The sequence below is a fragment of the Anolis sagrei genome, chromosome 6, assembly GCF_037176765.1.
Source record: "Anolis sagrei isolate rAnoSag1 chromosome 6, rAnoSag1.mat, whole genome shotgun sequence".
NCBI classification, from domain to species: domain Eukaryota; kingdom Metazoa; phylum Chordata; class Lepidosauria; order Squamata; family Dactyloidae; genus Anolis; species Anolis sagrei.
The window spans coordinates 47,474,242-47,498,287 of NC_090026.1; the positions used below are offsets into that span (position 1 = coordinate 47,474,242).

A 24,046-nucleotide genomic window follows, 5' to 3' on the forward strand; every position below is an offset into this window, starting at 1 on the left:
AATGAACTGTCCAAGGTGTTGAACCTTTTCAGAGGGAGAAACCATTGTCTGGCATATTTATTTATTTATTTATTTATTTACAGTTTTTGTACACCACCTTTCTCAGCCCGGAGGCAACTCAAGGCGGTTTACAGTCGGCAACAATTCAATGCCCCGGCAGACATTAAAATACAGTTAAAAACATTTAGCATCTATATAAATAAAAATATAATGTTCATTTGTGGGGTTAGCATAACTCAAAAACCACTGGACAAATTGAAACCAAATTTGGACACTATACACATATCAGGCCAATGAGTGACCATCACTCATAAAAACACTGAAAAACACAGCAGAAGATACTTAAAAAGCCAAAAAAACAACAACACATGTGCAAAACCACACACACACACATACACACATACATATACACGCAAATACACATATATACACATATACACAAATATACACACACACACAAAGCACATATACACACTGGGTCACAGCGCGTGGCAGGGGACGGCTAGTATAATATAAAAACCATATTAAAACAATAAGAACATCAACATCTCCTTACTAAACTCATTTTCCAGTTGCATTGTTAAGTCGTTCCATATTTGCCTGTTACACTGCATTTGTGAAAGCTCCCTCAAAGAGCCAACTTTTGACTTTTTTCGAAATGTCAGGAGGGAGAGGGCTGATCTAATATCCTTAGAGAGGGCGTTCCACAGTCGAGGTGCCACTACTGAGAAGGCCCTGTCTCTTGTCCCCACCAGACGCACCTGCGGGACCGAGAGCAGGGCCTCCCCAGATAATCTCAAAGTCCCAGATGGTTCATTTTGGCCAGAGTCAGAGTCTTTGGTGTTACCCACACTCTATAAAACTGCTAAAACAGAGCAAGAAAAATAACACACCATTTCCCACTTTTCTACTCTCAATCTTGCTGCCATAGACACATTTGTGCCCCTCCATGACCTTCTATGACCAGGACTCTCCTGTGCACAGACATGGATAAACATCCCAACGTGCCATAACAACTAACTTGCTATTCATGGAACTTTTACAACCCTAAACTTCTGGAAATGAGGGGGATCCCCTGTGTCCCTGGCTCATGTCCAGCCTTAATCCCCTCTCAGTAGCGTCCCAACTCCTTGCACTGAGACCAAAGCTATTGTTTGCCAATGCCTGGGTCTTTTAAGTTGTGTCGCCATTGGAACAGAATGAAAGGGTTGTTGTTGGACTGTTGGGCAAGAGTTTGGTGCTGTGAATAGGGTGGCAAGGGGGGACACGACCTGCCTGTGCATAGCAATGAAGCCTTCTTTATCCTGCTGTCGGGGAAGCTGGCACACCACCGGGGAAGCACAAATATAACTCAGTCTGGTGGTTTAGACCAGCTTTGTTTGGTTCTGGGAAAACAATGGGCTCCAGCAAAAGAGGGAGAGAGAGAGAGACCAGCTTTAGGAGCGCTGGCAACTCTCTTTCCAAAGCTGGTTTTTCATCAGGTGCAACAGGGTAGGCAAAACTAGTTCCACGGGTGAGGAGCGGCCATAGGGAAATCTTCAAAATCCTCCATGTGTTGTCAAAAAACCAGATGCCCCTCCTAAAGAAAGAGCTTGATAGGAATTCCAAACTAAATTTGAAAATTTATTTTATTTTACTAGCTGTCCCCTGCCACGTGTTGCTGTTTCTTTGTCAGTATTGATGTGGAGATTGTCTGGTTTGCCTACTCTGGAGCATGCAACATGCAAATTGTCCTTCTTTAGGGGTCCCCTTCAAATCTATGATACTATATCTCTCTCTGTGTGTGAATCATATATGTCTATCTATATCTATGGCTGGATGGCTCTTTGTTAGGAAAGCTTTGATTACATTTTCTTGCCCTGGTGAAGGGAGTTGGACTGGATGGCCTTAAGTATTTTCTGTTGGTCATGGGGGTTCTGTGTGGGACGTTCCCCCCAATTCTGTTGTTAGTGAGGTTCAGAATGTTCTTTGATTGTAGGTGAACTATAAATCCCAGTAACAGCAACTCCCAAATGTCAATGTCTATTTTCCCCAAACTCCATATTTGGTCATATGGAATATTTGTCCCAAGTTTGGTCCAGATCCATCGTTGTTTGAGTCCACAGTGCTCCCTGGATGTAGGTGAACTACAACTCCCAAACTCAAGGTCAATGCCCACCGAACCCTTCTAGTGTTTTCTGTTGTTCATGGGAGTTCTGTGTGCCACGTTTGGTTCAATTCCATCGCTGGTGGAATTTGATTGTAGGTTAACTATAAATCCCAGCAACTACGACTCCCAAATGACAAAATCTATTTTTTGAGTAATGTTCACTCCTTGGGTTAGTAGGTGTCTTGTGGCCAAATTTGGCAACTATTCATCCAGTGGTTTTTGAGTTATGTTAATCCGACAAACAAACATTACGTTTTTAAGTATATAGATTTGACGTTTTATAGAGTTGGGCAATTCCAAAAAAGTGGCATTTTGTCACTAATTGTCAGCCCCTTTGAGTCCCACATTGTGAGAAAAGTGGGGTTTAAATTAAATAAATAAACAGGGGATGGGGGGGCTGGGATGCCAATCTCCATGAGACACTTCCAGACTCATTGATATTCAAAGCTGAGTGATGTAGTTATGAGGCAGGTTAGTGGAGAAGCATAACTCCAAGCTACCACCACCCATGAGCATAGTGTCTAGATCCAGGGAAGTAATGTTACCCCTCTATTCTGCTTTGGTTAGACCACACCTAGAATATTGTGTCCAATTCTGGGCACCACAATTCAAGAGAGATATTGACAAGCTGGAATGTGTCCAGAGGAGGGCAACTAAAATGGTCAAGGGTCTGGAGAACAAACCCTATGAAGAGCAGCTTAAGGAGCTGGGCATGTTTAGCCTGAAGAAGAGAAGGCTGAGAGGAGATTTGATAGCCATGTATAAATATGTGAGAGGAAGCCACAGGGAGGAGGGAGCAAGCTTGTTTTCTGCTTCCTTGGAGACTAGGATGCGAAACAATGGCTTCAAACTACAAGAGAGGAGATTCCATCTGAACATGAGGAAGAACTTCCTGACTGTGAGAGCTGTTCAGCAGTGGAACTCTCTGCCCCGGAGTGTGGTGGAGGCTCCTTCTTTGGAAGCTTTTAAACAGAGGCTGGATGGCCATCTGTCAGGGGTGATTTGAATGCAATATTCCTGCTTCTTGGCAGGGGGTTGGACTGGATGGCCCATGAGGTCTCTTCCAACTCTTTGATTCTATGATTCTATGAAGAAGAAATACATGACCCAAGGCATACACTATAATCTTTTGCTAGAACACATTTTCATTCTGCATTACATGGGGTAAGCAGAGATTTGGTGCCAGCCCTGCCTTCTAAAATCTTCCAACAAGGCTTTGAATAATGTGGGATTTAAAAAAAATTACACTAATTAACTTTTCTGCTTTTGTGTTGTTGTTTCCTTCCCAGGCTGAATTTTTCAGAGCCTCTGTGTCCCCACAGTAGTTCACGGCACTTCCAGTAAAGCCAGTGGCTTGCAGGGGGGTGGGCAGGTATCCATCATGCCAAGATGAATATGAAGCTGGACATCTTGGGACAAGAGGTAAAGCACAGAGTCCCTTCTGTTCGGAGAAAGGGGCTCATGCCACAGCCTCGGGTCCATTAATAAGCCCTTTGTAGGACTGTCTGCTTCTGGCTCCAGAAGGACGCGAGCCTGGTCAGCAGGGGCTGGTCAGAAGGAGGGGATCGGTGAGCACTAAGGGCTGGGAACATGGCTATGGGCCAGAGGTGTGGCCAGTAAGGATGGCTGTAAAATACTCGAGGACAGCTTGCCCACCAACAACTGTGCACAGATTTAAGAAAACTGCATTGTAAGACTCATTTGCAGGGCTGTAAAACAATCTGTTCCACTTATGGGGATTGTTCACAATGTACAGCAGGGGTCTTCAAACTAAGGCCCGGGGGCTGGATACGGACCCCTGATGTACAGTATGGGAACTCAGTAGGGATTTCATGGGTGTTCCTAAGATAATAATAATAATCATCATCATCATCATCATCATCAACATCATCTTTATTTCTATACCGCCATATCTCCCCAAGGGGACTCAGGGCGGTTTACAACAGAAAATTGGCAAACATTCAATGCCAGCATAACATAACAAACAAATCAAATCATAAACAATAAAATAAACAACATCAGGCATACTTATAGAACAACTCAAAAATAACAAACTTAGATATTTAATAGGCTTGGGCAGTTTCGTTCGTTAATTTCGTAATTTGTTATTAATTCGTATTTAAATTAGCTTACAATCCAATATTGAGCCATGCAGGGATAGTGTGAGGAGTAAATTAGATTTGAAACATTTTTTTTTCAATTTATTTCGTAATTATTTCATTATTATTTTGAAATTATTTTGTAATTATTTCGTAATTATTTTCGCATGTCTGGTGCAAGTTTTATAGTTGTTGTTTGTTTTATCACACCAACAGTCAACAACAGAGGGAGAGGGAAGCTTCAGAAGTTCCCCCTGTCCCATTTGGAGGTGTTTTTTTAGCATATTGCGCAATCGCGTCCGCCATTAACGAATCGATTCATATTTATACGAAATTTCGTAAATTTCAAAAATTTTAAAAGGAAAATTTCGGAATTCTTTAAAAAAACGAAACACGATGAACCCCTAAAAACGAAACGAGTTTAGAAACAAATTTTTCTGTTGTTACCCAAGCCTAATATTTAAATATATAAATCAAACATTTAGAACATGTTTACTACTAGATGACAACCAATTGATAAAAGGAAGTTTGAAAAATCATCCTTTCTTTTGAAACAGGGTTGAAGAACCTTTTAGCCCTTAATAGCAAGCGACATTTCAGAGATCTCAAAGGCACGTATTCATACACATTTGTTTTCACTTAAACACCCCGAAATCCCCTGCTATCAGCCACAAAGTTTGTGGGAGCTGTCATCAAACAGCTGGAAAGGCAAAAACGTCCCACTCCTTGCTCTAAAACAGTCTTTCCACATGTTGCAGCCTTCCAATGTGATGGATTATCACTTCCATTATCCAAAACTTACCAGGGCATGCTGGCATTATGGAATTTGTAATCCAGCACAACTGGAATTTTGCTATATTGGGGAAGCATGTTCGACAGGCTTCTTTTTAGCGCTGGTTGTTATTGCTGTGTTTGGATTTTGTTGGGTTCTGAGATCAGCAGCCACATTGCTAACTACAGCGTCATTTAGGGACAACTCCCTTATTATGATAGCTCCACTAACTGCTGGTCTGTTTCCGGGCTAAATACAAAGTGCTGGTTATTACCTATAAAGCCCAGATTATTTAAGAAACGGCACCCCTGTCTATAAATCCACCTGGCCACTGCAATCATCAGAGGGGGCCCTCCTCTCGGTCCCACCCCCATTTCAAGTGTGGTTGGTGGACGCCCGAGAAAGGGCCTTCTCCGTGGTTGCTCCCTCTGGAACTTCATCTCCTTTGAACTTAGAACAGCTCCTTCCCTCTCCTCTTTAAAAACATATTTAGGCCCCATATCTTATGGAGAGGTTGATGAGTAATGTTTTCCCTCTCCAACCCGACCGAAGTCCTTGTTAAGGGTTTGTACATTTTGAGAGCCACTTTCATACCTCTTTCTTATATTTGATATCTCATATTTAAATAGTATTTACTGCTTATGCGTTTTATGTGGCCTGATCATTCATCTTCTGTGTTTTTAAGCTGCTATTTATTTGTTATTATTTCTAGAGTGATGTGTTTTTATGATCAAGTATGTGGCATTTAGTGTTTGCCTTTTGTTTTGAAGCCACCCTGAGTCCCTTCTAATGTGTTCAGCCAACTGGGAAGCAAAGAGTCCTAGATTTTCTTGAATCTACTCCACTTTGGAGCCCTCAATGGCACAGCAGGTTAAACTGCTGAGCTGCTGAACTTGCTTACCAAAAGGTTACGGTACGAATTCGGGGAGCAGCATAAGCTCCCACTGTTAGCCCCAGCTTCTGCCAACCTAGCAGTTCGAAAACATGCAAATGTGAGTAGATCAATAGGTACTGCTCTGGTAGGATGGCAGCGGTGCTCCATGCAGTCATGCCGGCCGGCTCTTCGGCTTAGAAATGGAGATGAGCACCAACCCGCAGAGTCGGACATGACTGGACTTAATGTCAGGGGAAAGCCTTTACCTTTATCTATTCCACCTTACAGCCCCCCCCCCCCCCCCCACTCTCTGACAAGATATCATCCTTAGCAGTAACTGTTTAAAAAACTTCAGCTATACCGACTAGTTCCAAATCTTAAAAATTCCAAGTTTTCTCCCCTTACCTGAGCGGCTGAAAATTAAAATGAACTCTGCCATCTACGCTGGTTTCTTGGGGCCCTTTCAGACAGGCAATATATCCCAGGATCTGATCCCAGGTTTTCTGCTTTTAAACTGGATTATATGAGTCCCCACTACCAGATAATCTGGGATAAACTGAAAACCTGGAATCAGATTCTGGGCCTGCCTGGAAGGGTCCACAAAAACTATTCATTGGCCTGCATTATCTTTACTTCTGCCTCTGGATATATAGAAAATTGTATTTTACAAGATAAGCTTCGACCATGGTACCCTTCTGGGGCAGCTCTCTGGAATGGGTCTTGGGGGCATTACTCCGCTCCTTCCTGGAGGGTCACTCCCAGTTGGGGAAGCTGGGGGATACCTGCTCGGACCCATGGCCTTTGACCTGTGGGGTCCCACAAGGTTGCATTCTATCCCCCATGTTTTCAATATCTACATGAAACCACTGGGTAGGATTATCCAGAGTTTTGGAGTTGGGTACCATCTGTACACAGATGACACCCAACTCTACTACTCATTTCCACCAAATTCCAAGGAAGCCTCCCAGACCTTGAACCAGTGTCTATCAGCTGTGATGGACTGGATGAGGGCTAACAGGTTGAAGCTTAATCCAGACAAGACAGAGGTCCTCCTGGTCAGTTGTGGGGCCGACCAGGGTATTGGGTGGCAACCTGTGCGTCCCCTGAGGACGCAGGTCCGTAGCTTGGGGGTTCTCCTGGATTCAACGCTGTCACTTGATGCTCAGGTGTCGGCGGTGGCTGGGAGGGCCTTTGCACAATTCATACTTGTGCACCAGCTGCAACCATACCTAGTGAAGTCTGACTTGGCCAGGGTGATCCACACCTTGATTATATCTAGATTGGGCTACTGCAATGTGCTCTACGTGGGGCTGCCCTTGAGGACAGCCTGGAAATTTCAACTGGTACAACGAATAGCAGCCAGGCTCCTTAATGGAGCAAACTATAGGGAGCATGCAACGCCCATATTAAAACAGCTTCATTGGCTGCTTGTTGAAACCACCAGGTCTTCAAGCTCTTACGAAAGGAGGGGAGGGATGGGGCCTGTCTTATTTCCCTTGGAAGGGTGTTCCAGAGGCAGGGGACCACCACCGAGAAGGCCCTCTCTCTCATCCCCACCAACCATACGTGTGACAGTAGTGGGAGCGAAAGGAGGGCCTCCCCGGAAGATCTTAGAGCTCGCGCCAGTTCATATAAGGAGATGCAATTGCAGAGATAGGCAGGTCCTATCTCTACTGAAGCACCTTCTCCTAACCTGGTGATCTTTTGTTGTGCTGGATTGCAGTGCCCATCATCCCCTACTAACAGGGCCATTTGCAACTACAGAAACTGTCGAATACGGTTGAAGGGTCCAAGGATGGAGAAAGCTGAAATTAAAGGATGTGGCAAACTTCACTACTGTTCTGTTGTATGCTAGGTAAACTTCACTACTGTTCCTTTGTTTTTGATTAAATGGTTTGAATCAAACTATAGGCAGCTTGTGACCAGAGCAGAGGTGAGAGAGTGTCACTCAAAATACCCGAGCCTCCTGCTTCGATCACAAGCTGCCACTGTGCCATCAAGCCATGATTCGCCCACCCCTGCCAGCCTTGACTCCTCTCTGTGCCCATAGATGTGTCTTCTACTGGAGTTTCAATTGACAAGAAATCCAGAAGTTTGTGGAACATGATGGGGTTTTTTTTATTGTTGCTGTCTTTAAAAAACCACTGGAGTGGAAAGCTAGTCTGGGGGTTCAAAGAGGCATTCAATTTAAATCTCTCTTAATTAGCTTCTGAGCTGCTTTGTTCAGCTGGCTGGTGAGATGAATCAAAGTTCTGCCATTTGGACAGTTTTAGCAAGAGAAGACAGCCGGTTCGTGGAGGAAAGACAGCTGTGTTTTCAGTGTTTCATTTCTGAAAGTGATGCTCAAATCTCAATTGAAACTATACTTTCTGGTCAGCAATTTCATCCAGATTGACTGCTGTTATTCACTGAGGAAGAAGAGATTCTGTACACGCACAGAGGCATTTTTGTTGTCGTTAACTGCCGTCAAGACGACTTTGAGTCAACATGTTGTGTTATCATCTACCGTATGGCCTGCTCAGCCTTTGCAGATCCAGATTCTATAGTTTAACAATGTATTATTGTACTCTTTTTTTTCTTTTCCGCAAGCACACGCAGAGTGCTTTCCTCCTACTGTTTTGTAATAATTGCTCACATCACTATACTGCTATTAAAAGTTCAAGATTTCAAGATGTGGCTTTCTGGCAGAATTGATTGAAATAACTTCTCAGAGTAAAAATTCGTCAGAAAAACCCATCTCTGGATGGGCAGCTTGTATGAAGAAAACTTACTTTACTTAGGCAATCCCTCATTGTCCGGGTAGGATAGTCTTCCAAGATCAGTGTACTGGTGAGTCCGTAGGTGACTGTGGAGCCCTATTCTTGATCTGCATCTTCTCCCGCAGTGAGGGCATTGGTTTCCAGATGGAAGGCGGTCTCGGTTGGGGTTGGCTTGACGTGCCTTCCTCTTGGCACATTTCTCTCACCCTCCATTCATGCCTCTTCAAATTCTACAGCACTGCTGGTCAAAGCTGACCTCCAGCTGGAGTACTCAAGGGCCAGGGCTTCCCAGTTCTCAGTGTCTATGCCAAAGTTTTTAAGGTTGGCTTTGAGCCCATCTTTAAATCTCTTTTCCTGCCCTCCAACATTCCGTTTTCCATTCTTGAGTTCAGAGTAGAGCTTTGGGAGACAGTGGTTGGGCATCCGGACAACGTGGCGGAGTTGATGGCAGAGGACCATCGCTTCAATGCTGGTGGTCTTTGCTTCTTCCAGCATGCTGACATTTGTCCACTTGTCTTCCCAAGAGATTTGCAGGATTTTCTGGAGACAGCACTGATGGAATCGTTCCAGAAGTTGCAACTGCTTTGAGAAACGGTGGTCAGGCATTGGGCAATGTGGCTGGTCCAGCGGAGTTGATGGTGGAGGACCATTGCTTCAATGCTGGTGATCTTTGCATCTTCCAGCATGCTGACATTTGTCCGCTTGTCTTCCCAAGAGATTTGCAGGATTTTCCGGAGATAGCACTGATGGAATCGTTCCAGAAGTTGCATGTGATGTCTGTAGACAGTCCATGTTTCGCAGGCATATAGCAGAGTTGGGAGGACAATAGCTTTATAAACAAGCACCTTGGTATCCCTGTGGATGTCCCGGTCCTCAAACACACTCTGCTTCATTCGGAAAAAGGCTGCACTTGCAGAGTTCAGGTGGTGTAGTATTTCAGAGTCAATGTTGACTTTTGTGGAGAGGTGGCTGCCAAGGTAGCGGAAATGATCAACATTTTCGAATGTTACACCATTAAGCTGTATTTCTGGCTTTGGAGAGGGATTGGCTGGTGACTGATGGAAGCGCTCTTTGGTTTTCTCGATGTTCAGTGACAGGCCGAGCTTCTCATATGCTTCTGCGATGATATTTAGAGTGGCTTGTAGGTTTTCTTCTGAATGCGCACAGGTGACGTTGTCATCACTATACTAGAGTTCTATAACAGATGTTGTTGTAACCTTGGTTTTGGCTTTCAGTCTGCTGAGATTAAATACCTTGCCATATGTCCGATAGATGATTTCCACTCCGGTGGGAAGCTTCCCATCAACAAAATGCAGGGAACAAAATCAACCACTGTACATGGCATTCATTGACCTTGCAAAGGCATTTGACACAGTGAATCGCAGCGCTCTCTGGACCATCCTCCAAAAAATCGGGTGCCCTAACAAATTTGTGAACATCCTGCAGCTCCTCCATGATGGCATGATGGCAACAATCTTGGACAGCAATTGATCCCAAAGTGACACATTTAAGGTGGAATCAGGTGTCAAACAGGCATGTGTTATTTCACCAACTTCATTCTCCATCTTCATCGCTATGATACTATGATACTTCATGAAGAATACAGATCTTTTGGTTGCCTTTGAGCCTCTTTCTTTGAGCCTTCATGTAAACATGGCCGTTATGTGATTGTTGGCTATACAAATAGAAGAGTGCCATTTGTCATGTAAATGAGTATTCGTTCAAAGCATTGCAAGAAAACAGAGAGGGGGAGATTAACTGAGTTTTTGTAATAAGTGCCCCTATTATTCGAAGGCAAAAAGGACAACCTTAGTCTTGTGGGAATCCCATTGCAGTGATGTGCTGTGACAGATAGTTGTGATGGTCATTACCAATGGACACAGCTACATCATTAATCCAAGTCCATTTTCTCTCTGTTTCATCAAGAAAACTCAAAACTTCTCCCCAATGTCCTCCTTTTGCAGCTTTGCCAGGGCAAGGGCACTTGGCATAGCAAATGTGAGATGTCAGGACCTGGCACACAACCCATTCCTCCCTCCCTCTCCAGCCCTTTACACGCAAATGGCCGGGCATGGTTAACCTTCTTGTATAAAAACCCTTTGCAGCACAGAGAGAGGAAGCTGTCCGAGCCTGCAAAGCCTGGAGAAGGGATTTCACCATGGAAGGGCAGAGGCTGTCATCCTATGGGAGACGCTTTGGCTCGCAAACCAGCTCTGTCCACCATGCTCTGAGGTTCTCACCAGGCCGCAGGTACATGCCTTCAAGTGCTACCAGTCGGGTCTCTGTCACCAAACTGAAGACTGCCAGCCTCAGTTTTCGTGCTGGCCCTAAGTTCTCAGACAAGGTGGATTTTTCCTTGGCTGATGCCCTTAATACTGAGTTCAAGGAGACCCGTACCAACGAGAAGGTGGAGATGATGGAGCTGAATGACCGCTTTGCCAGCTACATTGAGAAGGTCCGTTTCCTTGAGCAGCAGAACAAGGTTCTGGTAACTGAGCTCAACCAAATCCGAGACAAGGAGCCCACCAAGTTGGCTGATATCTACCAGGAGGAGCTGAGAGATCTACGCCACCAAGTAGACCAGCTCTCCAACTCTAAGGCCCGGCTGGAGATTGAGAGGGACAACCTGCTGGAGGATCTCAACAATCTTCGGCAAAAGTAAGCAAACTATTCATAAGATCTTGACCTAGAAATGGGCAATGAGAGAGCTGAAGCAAGAGAACAATATGCAAGTGTACTGGGAAATTTTGCAGTTAGAGGAGGATTCTTGCCGGATGACTTTGTTACTAGTTTTACACACTACATTTTTTCGCACTACAATTCTAATGATCCCTTTTGAGCTGGGTTCCTCAAACTTTTTAAACAGAGGGCCAGGTCACAATCCCTCAAACTGTTGGAGGGCCGGATTATAATTTGAAAAAACATGAATGAATTCCTATGCACACTGCACATTTCTTATTTGTAGTGCATTTTTTTAAAAAAATAATACAATAATTAAAATTAAGAACAATGTAAACAAATATAAACTTATTAGTATTTCAGTGGGAAGTGTGGCACTGCTTTTGGCTGATGAGATAGGATTGTTGTTGTTGTTGTTGTGTGCTTTCAAGTCATTTCATACTTAGGTTGATCCTGAGCGAGGGCCAGGTAAATGACCTTGGATGGCTGTATCCGGGCCCTAGGCCATAGTTTGAGGACCCCTGCTTTTGAGTATGGAACGGAATTTTCCAGGATGTGATTTGTCTATTTTGTAACATATTATTATTATTATTATTATTATTATTGTCTTTTTATTTATTTATTCATTATTAATTATGTATTTTATTATTATTATTATTATTATTATTATTATTGTCTTTTCATTCATAATTTATTTATTTATTTATTGTGTTTATTATTATTATTATTATTATTATTATTATTATGAGTATGGGACAGAATTTTCCAGGATGTGATTTGTCTATTTTGTAACATTTTATTTATCATTATTATTGTCTTTTTATTTATTTATTTATTTATTTATTTTTATTTTATTTATTATTATTATTATTATTATTGTCTTGTCCAAGGTGGCTTGAGTTGTCTAAAACAGTGCTTCCTATGCTATGTAATGCATAGGACTGGCAATTCTTTCCACCAATGTGCACAGGGGACCAATCCTATATTAGTTCTCATTAGCTACAATTGTTATTTTCTATCCTGGAATCTCGCCAAAGACCATCAGCAGTACTTTGAATAGAGCTGGTCTTCAACAGTTTCTCTTAACATGGCATTCTCTATGGCACTGAATCTATACTGACCAGGGATTATGTGAGTTGTAGTACATTGTGTATCTTGAAAGTGCCAGCTTAGGAAAAGCTGATAAATGAAGAATAGAATTCAAAACAGTTCTGGGAAACCTTGTGATTCCTCTGAACCTCATTAGTTCTTTAATGAGAACATCATAATGGCCGGCCAGCAGCACTCAATGGCATCTTGCCCACCTCTGCTGACTGTCTCCTGCAACAAGCAAAGTGGGAAATAGTCCAAGGGATGACTTGAAGTTAATGATGAAGCCCAGCAGATGTGGACAATAGTTCTTGTGAAGTGGAGAGTGTAAAAACTGCAGCTGTGTTCACCTTCCTTTTATGGGAAACTTTTAATAACCAACCTGCCCTTTCCTGTAAGACTAGGTTGTATTTGGAGTGGTGAATTGATGAATCTGCTCTGGGTTTTTGCCTGAACTTTAAAGGAGCTATTCAAAGTGATGAAATTATTTGCAGGGTAAGGAAATTGAGCAAATGATTCCTTCCCAATTTCTGATTCTATGCTTACGTCTTTCTATGCTAAACCCATTTTATGTTAAATTATTCTGAAAGTATCACCAACAAACAGGACTTGAGAGTTCCACAATAAGGAGAAGATTCTATGCAAGAATCATAGAATCATAAAGTTGGAAGAGACCTCATGGGCCATCCAGTCCAACCCCCTGCCAAGAAGCAGGGAAATTGCATTCAAACCACCCCCGACAGATGGCCATTCAGCTTCTGTTTAAAAGCTTCCAAAGAAGGAGCATCTACCACATTCTGAGGCAGAGAGTTCCAATGCTGAACAGCTCTCACAGTCAGGAAGTTCTTCCTCATGTTCAGATGGACTCTCCTTTCTTGTACTTTGGAGCCATTGTTCCACGTCCTAGTCTCCAGGGCAGCAGAAAACAAGTTCGCTCCTCCTCCCTGTGGCTTCCTCTCACATATTTATACATGGCTATCATCAGGCCCGTAGCCAGGATTTCGTTTCGGGGGGGGGGGGGCTGAATTTTTTTCAGGGGGGGTGGGGGGGCTGAGTTTCGGGGGTGGGGCTGAGTCTGAGTGAAAGAGGGTCTAGCCTAGCAAACCTTTTGTATCATTACCCCAATACCCCCATGCATATGGGATATATTGAGCATGGTGATCAGCTCATGATATGAATAAACATAAAAGTTTAAATAATGCACCAGTAAGGCCTTTTCGCGAACCACCATGAGAATTTCGAACCCCCCCCCCCCCCAGCTACATGCCTGGCTATCATGTCTCCTCTCAGCCTTCACTTCTTCAGGCTAAACATACCCAACTCTTTAAGCCACTCCTCAGAGGGCTTGCTCTCCAGACCCTTGATCATTTTAGTCACCCTTCTGAGGACACATTCAGGTGATGAGCAAGGATACAGCTGGACTTAATGTCAGGGGAAAACCTTTCCCTTTTTTTGTTCACCATTATAATGTCTAAAGAAACAAAACCAAATTGCCTGTCCTTGCTCATCACCTGGACCCCAGCTTTCAACCATATCTGTCTTCTCCCAACATGACTATTTCCTCACCAGGAGAGAGCAAAGAGGAGAATGTTTAGCTCTCTCCTTCAAATAGCCATACTGGGAAGGGGGATCTTTTGCTGAAACTGAGGGTTTCAGGAGAACCCTACTCCAGATTTTGTTGGCCAATCCAAAATTCCTGTATTTTCCGGCCTATAAGATGACTGGGTGTATAAGACGACTCCCAACTTTTCCAGTTAAAATATATAGTTTGGGATATACCTGCCCTATAAGACTACCCCTCTTCCACCACACACCAAATAAAAATTAAAAAAACATCAGACTTGATTTCAATATGGTGATTTTTCTATTACCGTACCTCCTTCTCTGCCTCTCAGATTTCGCACATGTATGCCTGTGCTGCTTCACTGCAGTCCTCAGGAGCGAGATCTGAGAGGCAGAGAAGGAGGTACGGTAATACGATACAAGGGCAGGCCAGACAGGTGAAAGAGGCATGTCTTTCTGGGCACAGCACCGCTCTATCTGTTTTTTCCATACCCTGAGCGTCCTGGACACCTGCAGCTTGCTCCGCCCTTCACTTACAGGTACCTTCCCAGTGAGGCGCCCCGTTAAGTCACTTCTTTCCATGAATCTTGATGAGTGGATTTTCGTCTACTGTACTTGTACAGCGCCGCCCTTGCTGCTTTCATACAGTCACCACTGTCGCACCTCAGAGTAGGTTCACCTTGCTGAAACACCAAACTGCACACAGCCAGAAGTCTTTATAGTTTATTAAAAAGTAAAAGATAAAAAGTTCTTAAAAGCAAAACTAATGTTCTAAAAGATCAACACTTTGAAGCATGATCCAAAAAGGCACCGGCAAAACAAAACCCCATGAGAACATGACTGAGTCCTGAGTCCATGAACACAAGAACTGTAAGACAATCCAGACAAGCAAAATGCAAGCTTCTTGGTTAAACGAAAAGTTGCCCTGACAAAGGTTTGGTCCCAACCACACTGCTTAATATCCTTTGCAAAACATGAAGGCGTTTCTTTGGCCTCTGACCTCCTTCTTGTTAGCTATTCTCACACTCCTTCGAACTCTGAATTCCAAACGGTCAGCACGATCTAAGGTTCCCATTTCGTCAAGGTCAGTCTGTTTCTTAGTGTTATCCAGTTTGCCTTCTTGCTAATTATAAGGCTGAGAACTGTCCTCCTTTTCTGAGTCAATTTGCACGTGTGCCTGGTTAGTTTCAGTATCAACCAACTCATTTCTTGCTGTGGGAAACTGAACTTCCACACCCTGTTTCTCATTGACTATAACAGGGACATTTTGAACCAGATTGTCAACCTGAATCCCATCATCCTCATCAAAGGCAGTTTGTGGTTCCAGCTGTGGTTCCAGCTGAGTCACAACAACTACATACCATGGGGATGCGGCCGCAGCCTTTTTTGAGCTCCCCCCCACCATATGTGGCAACCGCAGATTCTCCAGTCCAGCTCACAATTTTCAGCACCCACCCTATAAGACAACTCCTGGCGTATAAGATGACCCCCAACTTTTGAGATTTTCCTGGGTTAAAAAGTAGTCTTATACACCAGAAAATACAGTATTTGTATTTATTCTTTACAGTATTTAAAAGATAGCTCATTGTATCTTGTGTTTTTCTCTCTCTCATTTTGTTGCTGTTACTGCTTTAGAAATGAGGTGGAAATTGCCTGTCCTTTCAGATATTTTAGATTGAATCTTCCAACATTCTTGTTTAGGGCTATAGAGACAAAAGCCTGAATTTTGTTGCTCAACCCAACTCTTTATATCAGATTCTGTTTCTTTTCCCTACTTGTTATGTTACTTTAAAAAAATAATGTAATTGTGTCCTTGTAACCAAAGAAAGGTATCTTGTTATGGATTATTACCTTGCTAATAACCCGTTAGTTCCAAATTCTGGCAAAATGAACACATACGTTTCACATCCTGTCTAGCTTGGCACCGTGCTATTCTCTTGGGATGTCAGTTTAATACAGACATGTTTTGCCTCTTGTGTCATAAAAATGTTATGAATGAACATATAACAGCAGAAGTTGCAACAGATCATAACCTGAACTGTCCTCTACGCAAAACTGCCATTCAACATAGTCACCATCAATCTGTACATATTTGCACCATCAAAACCACTTTGGAAAAATTTGAGGTTTTACTTCGTGACCCATGATTTTAAAGCTGTTTTAACATTTTTCAGATTCAAATAATTGAATCTGAAACAACATAGGTTGTCTTTCAGAGGTCCAAACAGGTAAAAATCAGAAGGGGCCAAATCATAAATATTCTTCAAGCTATTATTTATTTCCTTAGGTGCACAACCTTCTTTTGCCAGAAATTCAATGGCGACTTTTTCTTTTAGCTTCAGATTCATGGTTCTAATCAGTCAAATGGAAAAAGAAAAGACTATGTCAGTAGAGCAAGGTAACCTCTATCACAGAGGTCCTCAAACTTTTTAAACAGAGGGCCCGGTGACAGGCCCTCAAATTGTTGGAGGGCCAGATTATAATTTGAAAAAAATGAATGAATTCCTATGCACACTGCACCTATCTTATTTGCATTGCAAAAGAAAAACCACAATTAAAATATAAACTTCGGGAGGCAGCGGGCGAAGCGGCCCCAAAGCTGCTTCGCCCACCGCCTCCCCCTCTTCTCCTCCCTTCAGGATGAGGCCAGACCTCATCCCGAAGGGAGAAGAAGAGCAGGTTGGGCCCAGGGAGGTGGTGGGCGAAGCGGCCCCGAAGCTGCTTCACCCGCTGCCTCCCCCTCTTCTCCTCCCTTCAGGATGAGGCCAGACCTCATCCTGAAGGGAGAAGAAGAGCAGGCTGGGCCCGGGGAGGTGGTGGGTGAAGCGGCCCCGAAGTTACTTCACCTGCCGCCTCCCCCTCTTCTCCTGCCTTCGAGATGAGGCAAGGCCCCATCCCAAAGGCAGGAGTAGAGCAGGCTGGGCCCAGGGAGGCGGCAGGCACCCCGCGGGCTGGATTAATGCCCTCAGGGGGCCGGATCCGGCCCTTGGGCCATAGTTTGAGGACCCCTGCTCTATCATATTATACATATATAGTCCAGTAGCTGTGAAAGAAATAAAAGTTAGAGCATGGAAGCATTACTTTTTGACTCACCTTCATATTAAAGGAAATGGTGGAATTAAGGCTTCTAGTAAAAGGTAAAGTTTCCCCCTGACATTAAGTTCAGTCATGTCTAACTCTGGGGGTTGGTGCTCATCTCCATTTCTAAGCTGAAGAACCGGCATTGTCCATAGACATTGTCCATAGACACCTCCAAGGTCATGTGGCCGGCATGACTGCATGGAGCACCGTTGCATGTGTTCGAACTGCTAGGTTGGCAGAATCTGGGGTTAACAGCAGGAACTCACCCCGCTCCCCAGATTCAAACCCATGACCTTTTGTTCAGCAAGTTCAGCATCTCAGCGCTTTAACCCACTGAACCACTGGGAGCTTATAATATTTCATTATTCCACATCAAAATTTACAACTGCTAGGTTTGGGAGGGAGGTCTGGGTTACGTTGGTCAAGTCTTTGAAGACCACTGGAGTGTTTTGAAAAGAGCATGTTGTAATTTTAAAAATTACATTTAGCAGTTAACTACATAAAGGCGAAATGCATTAAAAATTAATTCTTCATTAAATATTATTAAATTCATTAAAAAGAAAGCCTCTATGCCCTCAGAAGGCTGTGTTAATTTAATGGGGAGGGGGAATTAAAAAAGCAAAATTAGAAAAGCCAAAGTCATAAAAAAACCTAAGATCAGGTCAGTAAGAAAGTTGGGTGGGTTCTGTAGATTCAATGGGACTGCAGGCCTTGCTCATGTACCTTGGAACATATTGGAATGGGGATGAACTATGACGAATTGTTTGCCCACACAGATTTGTTTAACCATTTGGGAGGTTGTAACTGTCTTTGCAGAAGAACATTGTAGGTGGTCAATTAGGCCATGGTGGTTTGAATATCCTGATACTTGCGGCCAATCTTTCTGAGGATAGACATGTAGGGCAATGACTGTATGTACCCCTAAGGCCACAAGTTACCCATCCCTTCCTCTGCAACACTCACTCAGGCTTGCAATGTCCTGTAATATTTTGTTGCAACTCTTCATTAGTTCTCTCTAATTACCAACATGGTGGTCCTTGTTGATCAGGAGAGCAGTGAAGTGGGGCCACCCAGAGACAATATGACTTTTTTTTCCCTTTCTCATATTCAAGGGACTGCCACAGATGGCAAAAAAGGGGTTTGTAAAAAGAAGAAAGGACCATGTTTCCTGACTTTATATTTCTCATGTTTTGCTGGAAATTATTACATTGACCATTTGGTACCTCAAATGTTAGATCTGTTTCTGCATATGCTTAATCTGCTGATTCCAAAAATGGCACCAGTTTCCCACTAGCAACTCTAGCTTTTGAAATACAGAACATATGTCATATACCAGGCTTCATCTGCTGATGACATGATGGCAACAGTCTTGGACAGCAATGGCTCCCAAAGTGACCCATTTAAGGTGGAATCACGTGTCAAACAGGGATGTGTTATTGTCCCAACCTTCTTTTCCATCTTCATCACTATGATAATTCATCTTGTTGATGGGAAGCTTCAATCTGTCAGACAGATGGCAAGCTATTTAACCTCAGCAGACTGAAAGCCAAAACCAAGGTTACAACAACATCTGTTATACATCTCCAGTATGCAGATGACAATGTCATCTGTGTGCATTCAGAAGAAGACCTACAAGCCACTCTGAAAACACCTTCGCCGAAGCATACGAGAAGCTCGGCCTGTCATTGAACATTGAGAAAACCAAAGTGCTTTTCCAGCAGTCACCAGGTAATCCTTCTCCAATACCAGAAATACAGCTTAATGATGTAACATTAGAAAATGTTGACCATTTCCACCACCTTGGCAGCCAACTCTCCACAAATGTCAACATAGACACTGAAATACAACACCGTCTGAGCTCTGCAAGTGCAGCATTTTTCTGAATGAAGCATAGAGTGTTTGAGGACAGGGACATCTGTAGGGATACCAAGGTGCTTGCTTATAAAGCTATTGTCCTCCCAACCCTGCTATATGCCTGCGAGACGTGGACTGTCTACAGACGTCACATACAACTCCTAGAACGATTCCATCAGCGTTGCCTCCGAAAAATCCTGCAAATCTCTTGGGAAGACAAGCGGACAAATGTCAGCAATCTGGAAGAGGCAAAGACCACCAGCATTGAAGCAATGGCCCTCCGCCATCAACTCCACTGGACCAGCCATGTTGTCCAGATGCCCAACCACCGTCTTCCAAAGCAGTTGCTCTACTCTGAACTCAAGAATGGAAAACAGAATGTTGGTGGGCAGGAAAAGAGATTTAAAGATGGGCTCAAAGCCAGCCTTTAAAACTCTGGCATAGACACTGAGAACTGGGAAGCCCTGGCCCTTGAGCGCTCCAGCTGGAGGTCAGCTGTGACCAGCAACGCTGTAGAATTTGAAGAGGCATGAATGGTGGGGAAAAGAGAGAAACGTGCCAAGAGGAAGGCGCATCAAGCCAATCCCAACCGGGACCACCTTCCACCTGGAAACCAATGCCTTCACTGCAAGAGAACATGCAGATCAAGAATAGAGCTCCACATATTTGATATCTAAAAATAAAGGAACCTCAATAAAAGAAACTGATTGGACAAAGGTGACAAATTATATTGACCAAACAAACAATAACACAGAAGAATAAGTAGAAGAGAAAACAAAAATGAAATTAAAGACGGAAGAAGGAAAAGGAAAACCCACTTGGAAGACATTAAGGAAGTCTACGAGAGAGACATATAACATCTGTCTCCAACTTTTATTGGTTTTTTAACTTTTATTCTTTTCTATTATCATTTATCTTTTCACTTGCTTTTTTCTATCTTCTCTTTTCTCTTTCCTTCTCTTTTCTATTTTCTTCTGTTGCACTCTCTTCTTCCCCCCTCACCCCTTTCTTTCCCTCTCTCCTTTTTCTCTTTACTTTTTTTTCTTATTTTCTATTTTCCTACGATATGCTTTGTAACATAAAGGAACCTTTAATAAAGATTATTTTTTAAAAAAGAAAAAAAAGAAGAATAGAGCTCCAAAGTCACCTACAGACCCACCGCCATGACACCGATCCTGGAAGACAATCCTCCTCAGACAACGAGGGATCACCTAAGAAGAAGAAGAACTAGGTTTCATCTGCTCACCCATAGAAAACCGTGAGAACCATATCTAAGAAACTAGAGTTGATGCAATTTATCCAATGCAATTTTCTGAATCAGTGCCCCCAAATAACCCCAGGAGCAGGCCTAAAACCCAAGAAAACAAGACATTTCCCAATATATTTCCAAAGGAACTGAATGTTAAAACCAACTGAAGACCCTTCAAGCAAGGGTCACGAGTTTCTTTCTTGCTCATTCATAAGAAAACATGTTTCCAATGTGGTGTGCAAGTTGCCCTTTCCCACTGTAGTGGTCAGATTTCTTCCATTTTCCAACCTTGAGGAGGGATAGGAGGTTGCAATGGTCCTTCTGGGCTCTTTCTGTATTAACAATGAGGTTATTCTTCATCAGAACAATTCATAATAATGGACATCATTGTCAAGCCAAGAGGGTATAAAGACTTCGCAAGGCAGAGTGTGCAAGCACATAGGCAGCAAGGGATTAGCAGAGACTTCGGTGCTTCATGGACGCTTTGACCTTGCTGTGTTTTCCCTTGGTCTTAGGCCCTTGCGGAAGAGATGAACCAATAATTCAATAAGCTTCCCTGATTTTCTCCCCACCTCTTTTCTCTTTCTCATTTAAGGTTACAAGATGAGATTAATCTGCGCCTTGAAGCTGAGAACAATTTATCTTCCTACCGACAGGTGAGGTAGCAAGATGACAAATCCTAACTGGGAGCCAAAGGAGGGGGATACAGGATGTCTTCATGAAATATAATTGGTTCGGGGGTGGTTACTTTTGCAATACTGTTGAATGGAAAGGGGGTTATGGAAGTGTTGAAATTGAGAAAATTGTAGTACATATTAGAGCACTCACTGCTTGATTTCTTTGAGAAAGCAAAGTGGTGTATCTTTCTTCTAGGGGTTCGTGTCCATCTTCTCCTTTATGATAAAGGGCAGAGAATTGGCTATAACTGTTTCCTAAATAAAATAAAGGAATTACAGTACAAATGTCCAGTGGCTAGCAAGACAAACCAAGAACACAACTGTCCTGACAGTTTATTCAAGACTGCTTCACATTGCTTCCAGACCTTGTTATTTAGTCTGTGGCAAATGTCCTGCATCTGCTGTATTTTTAATAGCTACTAGCTATACCTGCCACGCATTGCTGTAGCCAACCTTCCCTCCCTCTTTCTCTCCTTCTTTCCCTCCTTCCTTTTTCTTCTTTCCTTCTTTCCTTCTCTCCTTCCTTCCTTCTCTACATCTTTCCTTCCTCCCTTTTCCTTTTCCTTCCCTTTCTCTTCCTTCCTTCTCTGCCTCTTTCCTTCCCTCCTTTGCTTTTTGCTTCCATCCTTCCTTTTGTCTTTCTTTCCTTCCCTTCCTCTTTCTCTTTCTTTCTCTTCTTCCTTGGCTCCCTCTTTCCTTCCTTTTCTTTTTTTCTTTCCTTCTCTCCTTCCTTCTTTCTCTACACATTTCTTTCCATCCCTCTTCTTTTCCTCATTCTCTCCTTTCTTCCTTCTCTACCTCCTTCCTTCCTTCTTTCTTTTCCCCTTCCTTCCCTCCCTCTTCCTTCTCTTTTTTCTGTATGTCATTTATCTTTTCATCATTTATCTTTTGGGGGTTTTTAAGTCCTTTCCACTGGTTTTTTTTTGGGGGGGGGGTTATGAGTGATGGACACTCATTGGTCTGTTAGCGTTGCTGTGGCCAACCTTCCCTCCCTTTTTCTCTCTCTCCTTGCTTCCCTCCCTCCCTCTTTCCTTTGTTCCTTTTTTTCTTTCCTTCTCCCTTTCCTCCCTCCCTCCTTCCCCCTTTTCTTTACCTTCTTTCTCTCCTTTCTTCCTTCTCTACTTCTTTCTTTCCTCCCTTCCTTTCTCTTTGCTTCTATCCTCGCTTCTCTCTTTCCCGCCCTCTTTCTCTCCTTTCTTCTCTCCCTCTTTCCTTCTTTCCCTTCTCTACCTCTTGCCTGGTCACAGGCAGGAAGGGAGCCTTGCTGTAGCCCTCAGCCTTGCTGGGCCGGGCGTGGGGTAAGTAGAAGGCACTTTTCGAGGCAGGCCTCACTCACCCAGCTCCGGCCCTTCTTCTTTCTGCCATGGATGTGGGGCGCCTTCCCTGTTTGACAGGTGGGCACGCAGGCAGGGTCATATGGAAGGCGCCCTGTGGCTGAGGCAGAAAGAAGGGGCCAATGTTGGTGAGCAAGGCCCACCTTGAAAAATGCCTCCTGCCCCTGCTGGACCCTGCAAGGCTGGGGGCTGCAGAGCTCCCTTCTCATTGGTGCCTAGGCAAGGGAAGGTGAAGCCTGGCGAGCAGCGTCCACACGGAGCAGCCACCTGCCCACCTCTCCAGGGGGGAAAGAAGGTCTGTGTTTGGTGGGGCTGACAAAGAGAGGAAGAAGACTGGGAGGGAGGGAGGGAGGGAGGGAGGGAAGGCGGACCCACGCATGGAAAGGGACTCCATGGCAAGGTTTCTCTTCCCTCACAACGGTTGGTGCTTCATTCTTCTCACACAATGGGGAGAGGGGCTTTTACGCATGTTCTGTAAGGCATTTTTCTTTTTGGGGAGTTTTAAGTTATTTCCCCTTCATTTTTATGGTTTTTTTGTTTGAAAGACATAGATCAGATTAGAATGTATTTTGCTGCCAAATTTGGTGTCATTTTGTCCAGTGGTTTTTGAGTTCTGTTAATCCCACAAACGAACATTACATTGTATTGTCGAAGGCTTTCATGGCCGGAATCACTGGGTTGTTGTAGGTTTTTCCAGGCTATATGGCCATGTTCTGGAGGCAATTTTTCTCCTTTCACACCTAGCCCCAGCAGACAAAAGTCCTTTGTCTCACCCTGGTCATTCCACAGATATATAAACCCATTTTTCCTACTTCCAACAGACCTCACAACCTCTGAGGATGCTTGCCATAGATGCAGGCAAAACGTCAGGAGAAAAATTGCCTCCAGAACATGGCCATATAGCCCGGAAAAACCTACAACAACCCAGAACATTACATTTTTTATATATATAAATTGTAGATCAAGAGAGACAAAGCTCTGGTCGTCACACATATTTGGCCTGGCACTGAGTCCAGGTCTAACTCATGAGGGCTGTGAATGCTGCTCTTCCTCCTCTGTGAAGCTCTGATTCCAGATTGGAGGAGATTCCTGCATTTCCATTTCAGGAGGTAAAGAGTGTTGCACAGAAGTGGATTTTAGCCAGGTCCAGTGCAATAGACACACAGGCAAGAGGAAAAAAGGAACAGAAAAAAACTTTACTCTTATCAGCAGAAGCAAAACATAAACTTGCAGTGTTGCATACAAAATCAAACAGTGCAACGAACTTACATAGTCCTTGTAAGTAACACAGAATAAGGCTGGGTTGTTGTAGGTTTTTCTGGGCTATATGGCCATGTTTTACAGGCATTTTTCTCCTGACGTTTCGCCTGCATCTATGGCAAGCATCTATGGCAACAGAATAAGGCTTCTTCAACTTCATTCAAATGAGAGAGCAAAACATGAACCTTGAATAAATAGCTATTCCACCATAGCAAAGAGCGTTGCTGTTAGAGCATAGCAGTATTATAGCATATTGCATCTCCTTCAGAGCAGCTTCTCCAAACTGTATTCTAAAATCCATACAGTTATACTCCACCGGGTATGACCCAAACATGCTGGCTGACCTACATTACCAGCTGCACATAATAATTAACATCATAAGGTTTTTCTTTCACACATACACTTGATCCTGTTACGACTTACTGTAACAAACAGCAGGTAAGAGAGGTCCTAAAGGAGAATCTGAGAGGGTAATGTTATTGCTCAATCCACTCAGAGACCAGGGACCTCATCAGACGCCGACTTCTCTCAGTTTCTCTGCACTACCAAAATGGATCGCATAATGCAAGGCCACTTTCAATGGGTGCCCGTGGGACTCTGTTACGAC

General features: G+C 43.5%; 1 protein-coding gene across 2 annotated transcripts in view; it reads left to right on the forward strand.

Annotated features, from left to right (window-relative positions):
• Positions 1–10,721: 10,721 nt before the first annotated feature.
• GFAP (glial fibrillary acidic protein) overlaps positions 10,722–24,046 on the forward strand; it is a 36,434-nt gene continuing 23,109 nt past the window's right edge. The window contains exons 1-2 of one of the 2 annotated variants that reach the window (XM_060781198.2): positions 10,722–11,311; positions 20,764–20,824. In XM_060781198.2, the coding sequence (XP_060637181.2) occupies positions 10,812–11,311; positions 20,764–20,824 (561 nt within the window). In that variant the 5' untranslated portion in view covers positions 10,722–10,811. The remainder of the gene's footprint in view (positions 11,312–20,763; positions 20,825–24,046) is intronic. The other variant, XM_060781197.2, reaches the window with a different exon arrangement.